Source organism: the organism of the source record quoted next, unplaced genomic scaffold, assembly GCF_019419815.1.
Source record: "Pyrus x bretschneideri cultivar Hongxiangsu unplaced genomic scaffold, Pyrus_bretschneideri_v1 Contig4, whole genome shotgun sequence".
In the NCBI taxonomy this organism is placed as follows: Eukaryota; Viridiplantae; Streptophyta; class Magnoliopsida; order Rosales; family Rosaceae; genus Pyrus; species Pyrus x bretschneideri.
Genome location: NW_025999723.1, coordinates 8,135,665 through 8,148,741, shown reverse-complemented (window position 1 = coordinate 8,148,741; position 13,077 = coordinate 8,135,665). Strand labels below are relative to the sequence as shown.

The following is a 13,077-nucleotide window of genomic DNA, read 5'->3' as shown; positions in this document are numbered from 1 at the left end:
TTGTTGTTTCACTAATTAGTGGAACAAAACATAGGGTTAGTATTACCCTTACATCATGCATATCAAAACGTAGTCATGATGCCCCACTACCATGCATCAAGTGTGCAGTCTTTTTGGACTTTGTGTTGTATAGGGGGATGTACAATTAGTGGATCCATTGATTATCTTGAAAAGAAAATGCCCCTTTTGCTTTGCTTTCTTAAGAAGGCACTTTGTTTTTTCAAAAACAAAAAAACAAAAAAAAAAAAAATAGGAAGGCACTTTGTTTTTGTGTTGCAATTTTTTCCAATTTTCCATCTATCATTCAATTATTATAGGCATTCAATTATTATAGAGATTCAACGTGAAAAATAGAGTGTCGCCTGTCAACTGCCTGACACTCTCTTCCTTCTCTTTCGAGGATTCATACAACCGACCTACGTGCAATAAGACTTAAATGTTGTTGTTGTTCCATGATCACTCATATCTCCAACATGTTAGCTTCAATATCTCCTAATCATGGTGTAAATGCATACTTTATTCCTTGTTGCTTGTAAGGATTTTTTTTTAATTTTATTTAAAAGAACGATATTATCTACAATAAGAGTGGTGAGTTTAGCATCACAATGGGCTAGCATAATATGATTCAAATTTGCCTTGGTGAGAATTGAAGCTAAGACCTCTTACTTACAATATATTGGTGAACTAGTTGCCACTTGCTGCCTCTTAGTACTATGGTCTATGTTTTCTTTTTCTTTTTTATTTATTTATAAGTGACAGGTTTTAAGTTCAATTCTCGCCAAATGTGAATTAGAACCAAATTATTATGGCTAAGCTATTGTGAGGATTAGCCCACTCAATTACCTTTGGTAAACTAATGAAAATGGCTTTAAAACTTTAAGTTTTAACCGAAAACCATCCTATAACTTTATTTAATGATAAAGACAAGAGAAAGAAAAAAAAATCTAACTAAAGGCGCGTGCAAAGAGCACCTAACCAATCTTTCAGTTGCATAACCCTTTGACATAATCCAAGCATATTTTATTCCTCTAAAATTAAAATTTCAAATTGAAGTGGGTTCCGTTCGATTCAGAACCACATATGGGGTGGTATGGTTAGGAGGAGTCGATCAGGTGTGGGTTGGGATGGTTAGGGGTAAGGGTGGAGCAGCATCATTGACAACATCGTTGGATTCATCATCCATTTTTCTAGTAGTGGTATTGAGCTATTAGCCATGCATGACTTTAACGGCGTGGACGTTGATCTCTATCTTTTTTTTTCTTTTTAAAAAAAAAAATCCTTTTATTGCATTTTGGTGAAAGAACTTGAAAATTTGGGACAAGCATCTATCGTTAAATTTCATAAACAGTGTGATATCGTTAAGTTTCATAAGCAATGTAGAAAGTTTCATAAACAATGTCGTACGGTTAAGTTTCATAAACATAAGTTTCATAAACAGTGTAGTAAGTTTCATAAAACAGTGTAGTACCCTTAAGTTTCATAAACACTGTAGTAAGTTTTATAAATAGTATAGTACGTTTCATAAACAGTTTGTGTGAGGGGCGCGCGGATCCGCGCATTAGTTTTTTTTTTTTTTTTTAATATTAAAAATATGTCATTTTCAATAAAATTTAAGTTTTTTTTTTTTGTTATTTTTATTAAAATTTAAGAGTTTTTCATTAAAATTTAAGTCTTTTTATTAAATAAAGTTAAAACATAGTTATTTTATTAAAATAAACCTAGTCCAAGCCATTTTCATGAAAGTTCCCCAGATAATAATGCATTACAAAAGAAAACTGTTATTGACACTTTAAAAAACTGATTGTGTACTCTAAATTTTTTTATATTTTAAACAAGGGGTGTGCTATCCACACACTCCTTTTTACCTTTTCCACACCTCTTGTTAATTATTGTGCTTTGATTTTCTTCAATTCATCCGATTCGACGATTAAAATTAAAAAAAAAAATTATGAAAAGTAAAAAAATATGTGTAAATAACACTTTCCTTTAAACAAATACTCGAAGAATGCATAATTATATTTTTAAAGCGCCAATAGTTGTTCATGCTACACTTGACCAGTAATTCATTTACCCTAACACTTGAAGGTGCGGGCATTTAAGGGGCACTTTTTTAATTATTTAAGAAAATAACAATTTAAAAAGTACTTTCCTCCATGCCAAACAAAAATCAACTGATAGTATTATCTCTTTTCGTGCATTCCAGTGCGAAGTGAAATGAAAATCGAACGGCCCAGAAATCAATTCGAACTCCTTTATTAAAAAAATCAACCGTCCAATTTCGAGTGTTAACAATTAAAACTAAACAATCGACGGCTGATGGGATATGTCTGGACACGTGGTAACGGGTCCTCTCACAGTCTCACCATCCGGTGAGGTTAATCAATGCACAGAATGATAGGAGTACCAGTGGGACCTCATACGTGGCATGCGGCTGATCGTTTGCTTAGTAAACAGGGGCGGTCGTCGACGGTGATGGTCGGTTTATTATATTCAATCAAGGTCACATCATAAACGTGATTTTTGTGCCCTATACATTACATTTATTAGAAAAACGATAAGTATGTAGCATCATCACTGTTCTAACTCGTCTAGCGCTATTTAGGTTTCGTCTAGGTGTTAGGTGATTGATTATTGTTTTAATTAATATTTAGACGTTTGAAAATTAAGAAAGAATGCTTAGATCTGCTAAGGTGTCTGTCATACCCGCCTAAGTTGCGACTCACTTAGACAGAAAATAGGTAACTTTCATTTTATATTTTATTTTTTACAATAAATTATTAGGGATTGTTGTATACTTAAATGAACACACATTATATGATTGTTTCCCATGTTTTCATTATATTCCAATACTTCATAATATATATATATATATATATATATATATATATATATATCATTCTACTTTATAGTTTATGATGAAATTATATATATTTTAAGTATAAACAGATATTTATATATACGAAATATAGTAAATTTACTTAAATCCGTCTAGTCCATCTAGACGCCCACCAAGGCACTAGGTCCCACCATGCCGCCTGACTAGCGACTGACGTCTTTTAGAACCTTGAGCATCACATAAATGTTGAAATAGTCATATCAGTAATTTTATTTTACAATTATGTAGTTGTTTGATTATCTGTTATGACAAGGAGTTTCAAAGTTCGATTTAAAATAATAATAATAATAATAAAAATAAAAAAATTTATGTTTGTGATGGTCACATTAACGTATATTAAGTTGTTTTCCATTCTTTGATCGGAAAGATATTTGGTTATGGAATAGGACTTATTTTTTCTTAATTGAAATGGTGGAGAATTTTATTGTTTTAAAGAACAAGTCAATATACATAAGCAATGTGTAATTTAGTAATACGGTTTAATAGTATTTCTATTCATTTGTTAGTAAGAGATCTTTGATTCAATTCTCGCCAAAGATGAATTTGAGCCAAATTATTGTTAGTTCATTGTAAGGCTAAGCCTATTCCCCTTCCTTTTAATGTAGATAATATCATCTTTTCAAAAAAAAAAATATATATATATATATATATATATATATATTTATTTATGGTTCTTATTTATTCATTAGGTGACATGGATGCTTATGTGGATTTTAACTAATATATATTTGTGTAACAAAACAGCCCCCTTTATTATTATTAATTAAATCATTGTTCTAAAAATCCCTGCCTAGCACCGCCTAGGCGCTAGGCGGTTGGTCACCGCCTCGATTAATGCCTAGACGTTTGAAAATTAAGAAATGACGCCTAGAGTTGCTGAGGCGCCGACCTAGGTTGCGACTCACTTAAACAGAAAATTTAACTTTCATTTTGCATTTTATTTTTTTCAATAAATTGTAAGAGACTTGTTGAATGCTTAAATGAATACACATTATATGCATGTTCCCCGTGTTTTAATTATGTTCCAATACTTTATAATATATATGTCATTCTATTTTGTAGTTTGGAATGAAATTATATATATATATATATATATTAAGTATAAACACACTTATTTACACAAAATATAATAGATTTACTTAAATCCGCCTAATCCGCCTAGGCGCTAGGCCCTAGCTCACCGCTCGATTAGCGCCTAGCGTCTTTTAGAACCTTGAATTAAATGGAATTCCAAATCAAGGAAACCCTAAACAATGCCGTTGAGCAGCAACAACAATACACCCAAGCCAATCTTGATATTAATCATATAAAAAATAATTATTAAATCAAATCATTTAGGCGCAAATAAATCTAGTTCTACAAATTATGGACTTGCGAAACCAAAATCTAGTTCTACAAATTTGACTATGTAGAATTCAAGGGTGAAAATAAGAACCTGCAAAATGGGACTATCGCATTTTCAACTTCCTGAGTCCAGAGAGAATACTCCATTTGCACAGAAGTGATGTGATGAACGGCATGAACCCTACTACTCCATTCCAATGTATCATATTATTATTCATACCATCTTTTAAAGCTAGTACACAATGTATCTTATTTTATGTAACAAGGACTACGTACAACTAGAGTTTCTTCCTTTTTGAATTTTAGTTTTAATTTTCCAGATTTTGTGTTTTTTTTTTTTCAATTTTATTTTATCTTTAATATTAGTTAAAATCCACATAAACATTCATGTCATTTAATGAATAAATAAGAACCATTGGATGTCATGTAATCAAAAGGCTTAAAGAAAGTGTAAAAGTATTTGTAAAAATATTTGTTCATTGATCCTATCCCTATATATATATATATGTATGTATGTATGTATGTATGTACAGAAGCAATGCAACAAAAGACAACATCCAAGTACTCTCTTAAAGATGAAGATCAATAATGAGGTCTGGCGATTCCTTAGAGGACATGGGACGTATCATGTGAAAAATTCTGCATAACAACGATCTAGAATGAACAGATGTCGTAGAGTCGTGAAAACACAGTTTTCTATTATACATTGGACCTTAGCCTCTATGAAATAATATTCCATCTAGTGTTAAACCACGATAGGATTGAGATTCGCATCTATAAAATGAAAGGACATATGATGATGAATCGGTTGTTAAAATCAGCAGTTGTGACATAACCCTTAGTGGACTGTCATGTGCTTGGAGGTTGAGGATCAAATATCTGCTTCGCTGGCCGACCCAATCTATATGCTTATCTGTCTTCTGATTCGTTTTGCAAATCCACGTCAGACTGTCCACTAATTAATCAGGACATGTCACGGACATGGGGGATAATGGGCGGATTAATAACTAATAATTTGTGAGGCCAAAAAAGTATGCGGTTCTCATCACTTTGCACATTTTTATTTAATTAATACATGTAAAAACGTTATCATTGTTACTTAGTATTACGGTATGGTGATATTCCACTTCACTTATAAGTGAGAGGTTTTAGATTCGGTTTTCGCCAAAAGCGAATTTAAACCACATTATTCCTAGTCTATTGTAAAGCTAAACCTATCTCATCTCCAAGATAATATCGTTTGTTCAGGAAAAAAAAAAAAAACGTCATCACCATTTTATGATTCGTTTTTTTTCTCTAGCCATTTTATAATTTGTTAGGGTTTGCTATTTGTGGTAACATGGGATTATTCCTCTAACGGTAGGAAACTCACTTCCCTTCCACTTCTCAAATCACACTATAACTTAAATAAATAAATTGTGGGAGAAAGTATAAACAAGTGTCCAAGAAAAAAGGTGTTTTCTTAATTAATTTGTTTTTTGTATGACAATAACATATTTTTCTTGGAAACTCTCTCCAACGGTAATAGGATGTCGCTAAATGGCACAAACAAATGTCCAATAACATATTTTGGCTGATTTGGTTGCTAAATGGCACAAACGATAGTCTGCCATATCATTACTGTAAAAAAAAAGCTACAGAAACATCAACCCAAAAATTTGAAAAAAGAAGCTGCTGTAATCTTTCAATTGATGGATAAGCTAACATAATTATAACTTAAAATTTAAAATTAAAATCAAATTATAAGCCAACAACAAAATTAGCAACCATAATCCAAATGGTTAATAATTCACCAACTCAAAAGTGTAACTCATATAATTGTCTAAATCCAATGTAGCAACCAATGCAAAAGCAAAAACAAAAAACTCAAAAGTCAAAAGTCTGATTGATCCCCTCGTTGCAATCTGAGAGAGGTCGTGCAAGAGTAGGAAAAAAAAAAAAAAACTGCAGAACGAGTGGGTTTTTATGTTTCAAGCCCTAAAATTGCAAAGTTGTGCATGTAAAAAATACTAAAAATGTATATTGGTTTGGTACGATATATCGAATGGTAAAAAAAATCCAATATCAGTGCTATACCATTAATAATTAGTTCGATAAAATGTCAACCGATAATGAAATCTTACCAAAACTCGACCACACCAATATAAACCGGTCGATACGGTTCGGTCAGTTCATCGGTTTATGACAATATTTTCCGGTTTCCACCCCTATCTTAGCTATCTATGTGCCTCTATTATCCAGTAAAGCCAAAGCATGAATGGGTCCCACCGTCCTGCGGCATTTTGATTAACGTTCAAGAACCGCCAAGCTATCTTAAACCACCCGTTTTTGCCTAACTTTCAGCCTGTGGACCTATGCACGGCTCACATCCCTCCACGCGTCCTTCCAAAGCAAGCACTTATTACCGTTTTCTGTTCCCCAATCAGATCGCGTCACGTATGCATTGAAGTTCAAAGCAGCCAGCAACCAGGCTTTCGTTTACGTGCGTTTCTTTGTGGGTGCAGTGAGTCGTCTGCGCCGAGCAGGGTCACTGACTCACTGAGTCAAAGGGACATCAGTACTCTGCATGATTCTGCTTTTGACTCGTCGCGAGTTACGACTCACCGGGTCATTTTGCACGTGCTGCACATTTCTTTTTTTTTCTTTTCTTTCATGCATTCCGAATATTCATGCGTTCGACAAATGAAACGTACATTTTTTTTTCTTCGGTAAGAGTAGATGATATACATAAACGCACTAAAACATCTTCTAATTCAAATAAGCATCAGACGATGAAATAGATAATATTGACTGGTTTACAACTTTCATTTCGTCAAAGTTACACAATTATTTAGCTATTAAAAAGAACAATACATATCACAAATCTAATTCACACATTTAGAGATAATATTTTATCTTGCCAACATTTCACAACGAGAAAAATTTCACCACCATGCTTGATCATGCTTGAAATTCCGATTTTCGAAAATATCTTGCAATATTTTAAAAATTTATAGCTCAAGCAATTACAAACATCATTACTGTATTTACAATTTACAGGTTTGATTCCTTATCCTCAATTATTGCTTTTGCTTGTAGCAAAAAATATCATGCCAAGTTTCGTTCTTTAGTGGAGCTCAATATTTCATCATCTTAAAAACGATGTGGGAGTTTTCCCAAAGCAAAACACTTCTTATTTTACGAACAACAATCTAGACTGTTGTAGGTAAGTGGAAGGGGTGGGGAGAGAGAGAGAGAGAGAGAGAGAGAGAGCAGAAGCAGGTCAGGGTGACCACTTATACTAAAAAGCCAGGCCCCATAGTCGGTGAAAGCGAAAACAGCACACAAAAATAGTAGGTGGGTTCGGTCCACATAATTCAAAATTTCCAATTAAAATTTAATCCTAATCTCTCACCATATATACCCCTTTACTCCTCGCTCCCTATGCCACACCACCACCTCTTCATCTCTCTCTTTTCCCAAAGCCCAAGACTCTGTTTTTCTCTGTCTCTCCGGACTGTGTGAAGCTTAAGCTTTATTAATGGCCAAGGACATGGAAGTTGCAGAGAGGGGCTCCTTCTCAGCCAAGGACTACCACGACCCACCGCCTGCACCGCTCATCGACGCGGCCGAGCTCACCAAATGGTCGTTTTACAGAGCTCTCATAGCTGAGTTCGTAGCCACTCTTCTCTTCCTCTACGTCACTGTGCTCACAGTGATTGGCTACAAGAGCCAGACCGACCCAGCTGTCAATGCTGACGCTTGCGGTGGGGTTGGGATTCTGGGAATTGCTTGGGCCTTTGGAGGCATGATCTTCGTGCTTGTTTACTGCACTGCTGGGATTTCAGGTCTGTTTTCTCTCCTGGGTCTCTCTGGTTTTATCTCTACGTGTATAATTAGTACAAAGTTGAAGTCTTTGACGTGGGGTTTGCTTGTAAAATACAGAAGTTAGCGAAAAAGTTTATCTTTTAAGTGGGTTTTCTGTATTTTTCTTGTATATGTATAATTTAGTTAAAAATATGAAGTCTTTGATGTGGGTTTGGTGTGATTTTGCTGCTACATAGAGAAGCCCGTTGAAAAAGCTGCTTTTTCTAATGTTGGTTTTGTGGGATTTTTCTTCTACATGCATAAATTGTTGAAAAAACTGCTTTTTTTACAATGGGTTTTGTAACTTTTGTTGAACAGGGGGTCACATTAACCCGGCGGTGACATTTGGGCTGTTCCTGGCGCGGAAGGTGTCGCTGGTGAGAGCTGTGCTGTACATGGTGGCTCAGTCGTTGGGAGCCATAGCCGGTGTTGCGCTGGTGAAGGCTTTCCAGAAGAGCTACTACATCAAGTACGGCGGCGGAGCCAACTCACTTAGCGATGGATACAGCACCGGAGTTGGATTGGCTGCTGAGATTATTGGCACCTTTGTGCTGGTTTACACCGTCTTCTCTGCCACTGACCCCAAGAGGAGTGCTAGAGACTCCCATGTTCCGGTACATACACACCCTTCATCTATAATTTGCAATTACCATTTCCTCCTCTATCGCAGTATATTTATAGATTTATTACAGAATAGTAATTGAAAAAATACATATAGAAAACAGGGGAGCTGATAAAATTAGAGAAAAAAAAGCTAGTTTCTTCAGAAAATTTGAAGGATCCACAAGCATGTCTCTTTTGGATTTAATTTTGCTTTCTTTATTTTGTAAAATTTAATTTTTGAGTGTGCTAGAAAATGCATTAATTATATTCTTTTTTCTTGTTTAGTACACCATTGACTTTATTTTTTTGGTTATGAACAAGTGCATTATTGGACTTATGTAAATACAAGGACTTTAAGCTTAATTTAAGAAATGGGACAAAATGGCCTCTATTTTTCTCCAACTTCTTGTGGAAAAATATACCCTCATTTAACCATCTTTAGTCTTTGGACAAGTTTAGGTGTCCCACACACAGGTCCACAACCACAAGTTTAGATGTTCTTAAACCATTCATTAGTGTAAACTAATCACCCTCAAATACCTAACTGATGTTAACATAATAGGATCCTATACTTGTTTTTCGGTGTTTGTATCGTGCTTATATCCAAAATCTTGAGTTTAACCGTCTCACGATACTCTTGGGGATAGTGCAACGGGTACAAGGCAGAATCTCGTCAAATATTAGATGTTGCCCTTCAAATTATTAGAACCAAAAAACTCTTTTAAGTCTCATGATGATATTGTTTGGAATAAAATTTCCTACAAGTGGTACATTGCCCTAGTGAAGTAGGATCTTCCTCTTCAGCAAACTGCGTTTCGAGTTCAAACCATCTCCTCTCTAGCTATTAGACGTTGCCCTTCAAATTATTAGAACCAAAAAACTCTTTTAAGTCTCATGATGATATTGTTTAGAATAAAATTTCCTATTGAGTAGGGTGAAAACAATGAGCTAGCTGGGCCAAATGTTTTTATCTGGTTGGCATTTCAGGGCATCATGCAGTGCAATAGATGCGGAGGGGTCACCTAATTTTGTTTTCTTTCAACAAGTTGATTCAACTTTTTCAAATTATTTTCTCTCTCAACTTTTCTCCTTTCCGTCATTCCTAACGTGCTCTGCCTTCTTCAAGTACTGTCATGACTCATGACTCGCTCGAGGTCTCGACGTCAATCTGTGGGCCCTTCACATTCCTCTTGAGGAAATCCTCTTTTAACCACTTCAACAGCCACTTGTTTGGTTATTGTTTAATAGTTACAACAAGAACAATAATAACAAAACCTTATTCTACTAAGTGGAGTTGACAGTATGATTCCTAAAACGCTATTACGCTTGGTTTTGCACGAAATCTTCCGTTGGCTCTAGGTACCTCCATATCTTTTTTTATAATGTCGTTCAAAACTTCCTTAGGTCTTCCTTTACCTCTTTTGCTTGAATTTCCGTCTCGTAGTCGCATCTTCTAACCAGAACATCCCCAAGTATTATTGTTTAATAGTTAAAAGTTGGATTAAGGCGTGATTTGTTTCTTGTGTTAACAGTCCCAAACATTTGATATGCTGAGTCAGGAATCAATGAAAGTTGTCTAATTTTGTTTTTATTTAGCCTCACAATCACGGGCATGTCTTTTTTGAGAACTGTTTTAGCCCATTTTCAACTCTTCCATCCTGTTCCAACGGTCCTGTTGTCAGATTTTATATATGTTTTCCAATTGTATGTATTCCCATCGAGGTTCTTAGTTATCTTGGGTTGTATATCTTTTCGTGTCTATCTCTTAAGTCATGTGACGAGAGATAGACAGGAGAATATACAATCGGTTACATGGTAGATTCTATCTCTCTCTCTCTCTCCCTCTCGTATTCTAAGAGGCTAAATTGTGGAATGTTGTGGAATTTTGAAGGTTTTGGCTCCACTGCCAATTGGGTTTGCTGTGTTCATTGTCCACTTGGCCACCATCCCAATCACTGGCACTGGCATCAACCCTGCTAGAAGTCTTGGAGCTGCTGTTATCTACAACAAAGACAAGGCTTGGGATGACCAAGTATGTACTCCAATATTAATTCTTCTTCACTTTTATGTTATCATTATTATGTAAGATACTCAGGAACACTGTAGAACTTTCACTAATTTATATTCTTGTTTACTTTTTTGTTGTTTGCAGTGGATTTTCTGGGTAGGACCCTTCATTGGAGCAGCAATTGCAGCCTTCTACCACCAATTTATCTTGAGAGCAGGAGCTGTCAAGGCCCTTGGATCATTCAGGAGCAACCCCCATGTTTAAATTTGAATATTTTCAGAGAATATGAAGGGATTTGGAGGAACAATAAGTTAATTATTAAGGGGGAAGTAGTATTTATATTAAATTGTGGCTTATGCTATGTGTGTGAAGGCTTCTTTTGCTCCTCTCTCAATTAAATTTCCATCAGAAAAAGGGGCTCAGAGGCCATGAAATTGTAGATATAGTCGGATTTTACCCTTTCTTTTCTTTTTACTGTTTCTGCAAGAACTTGCCTTTGAATTTACTTCAACGTCACTGTCATTTTCTCATGATTCTCCTTGTTTTCCTCTTTCTAGTCATATCATGCTTGAAGATAAATGCTTTTATATTTTTGGGGTCACTTTTGCTTGCTATATAATGGTGGCTCAATGAAGCTCAGTGGGTTGGGCATTGAAAACCAAAGGTATTCGGCCCAATGAGCTCCACTTGAAGCTGAGTGGGTTGGGCATTGAAAACCAGAAGGTGAATACTAGCTTGCATTTAGAAACCAAAAGGCGACTCCAAATCAACAAGACTTTTTCGAGGGTCAGGGAGGAATGGGTGGACTAGCGCCCTCGACCCTCGCAATATATTAAGGGAGGAAACATGGGGAGTTTGACATAACTCTCTAAGCGGTTGTAGTTGTAACTCTCTAAGCGGTTTTAAGGTTTCTTAATTTTTCTTTCTGAAATAACTCGTACACATCTTTACGTGTGGCGAAATGTGAAACTTAACAAATGAATTGTTTAATTGTGGGATCATCCAAATGCATAGGTGGCTAGGAGTATCTATTATTCATGCGCCTAGAGTATACCTCCCAATTGACTTATTCCTCCATGAGGAAACATGTCGTGTGAAACACACGTGAGCGTTGGGTTTAGATGTGGGCATTTTTGCTATGTTATCATTAAAGAAGTTGAGGTTATAATCTTGACACAATTGCCAATGAGAGCAAGTCTAGCGGAAGGTCAATTAGCAGGACAATTGGGTTAAATTGCCCCTTGTCCTCAAGAAGGTGCTCCAGCGGGTTTAAAAGGGGAGGCAATATGAGGTATAGGGTAGAAGCTCGTTAGCCTGCCCTGCCAATTGACCTTGAGCTTGACCCCACTGGCAACTACAGTGGCCATTAACGACATCACCCGCAATGCGAAGCTACATAGGGGCAAGGAGGGGCGGCCGCCCCTCCTCTTGTTGGAAAATAAGCCCAAGAGGGTGTAGCTGCCCCTCTTGTTAGTCGGAAAACCTGTAAGAATGTTCTGCAACTTATGGGTCTAATACACGTTATGGAGAGTGGGAAGTTACCCATCTGGCTCCCGAAAAACCCCTTCACCGAAGCCCATTTTACTCGCCCAAACTGCTCGAAACCGCCTTGCGAGGAAGGGCAAAACTCGAACAGCAACATTGGCTAGGTCAGGAAGAGGAAGAAGTAGCAATATTATAAAACAAATCTTAGCAATCGATGTCGTTTGGCTGAGCACTTAAAGTGGACGATGACGTTTTATTGAAATAGAACAAATCCTTTGACCTTTATGGCTCGCACGTCATTTGAACCCAAGCATCTCTAATTAATTTTTTTTATTTGTTCTGTTTGATGTTTTATTTATTTTTTTCTTTTATGAACTAGGTATACTTATCTATTTTTTATATAAAACATTTATCATACTTATCTAAAAATAATAACTATGCACATTGTTTGACGGACATAGATCATCTCCGGATCTGAGCCTAGGCATCAATAGATCCGGGCCATTGAAATTTGATCTAACGGCTACATACAGGGGGCCTCCCTAAAAATTATAATAACTGTAACCGTTGGATCAAATTTCAATGACCCGGATCTATTGATCCCTAGGCTCAGATCCAGAGATAGGCTCAGATCCGGAGAGGATCTGTGTCCTTGTTTGACGACTATAATAACTACAATTTGTAAGTGGTGTTTTGCATTAATTGTTTAATTGATATAGAATTAGCGTAATATGCTTTTTATCTATTTTGTTTCTATTGTACAATTACGTAATGTATGTAACGATACTGTAAAAAACAGTGCTTAAATCATTCTTCAAATATTCTGGGTACAACGGATAGTCCTTCTTCGAATATTTCTAGATAATCTTTCTTCGAATATTTTGGTTACTCCAAA

General features: G+C 35.8%; 1 protein-coding gene across 1 annotated transcript; it reads left to right on the top strand.

The window, feature by feature from the left end:
• The first annotated feature begins 7,658 nt into the window (after positions 1-7,658).
• LOC103937187 (probable aquaporin PIP2-5) lies at positions 7,659-11,227 on the top strand. The gene is made up of 4 exons (XM_009347107.3): positions 7,659-8,067; positions 8,405-8,700; positions 10,581-10,721; positions 10,842-11,227. Exons 1-4 carry the CDS (start codon positions 7,761-7,763, stop codon positions 10,959-10,961), a joined length of 864 nt encoding a protein of 287 aa, XP_009345382.2. The 5' UTR covers positions 7,659-7,760; the 3' UTR covers positions 10,962-11,227.
• Positions 11,228-13,077: the final 1,850 nt, after the last annotated feature.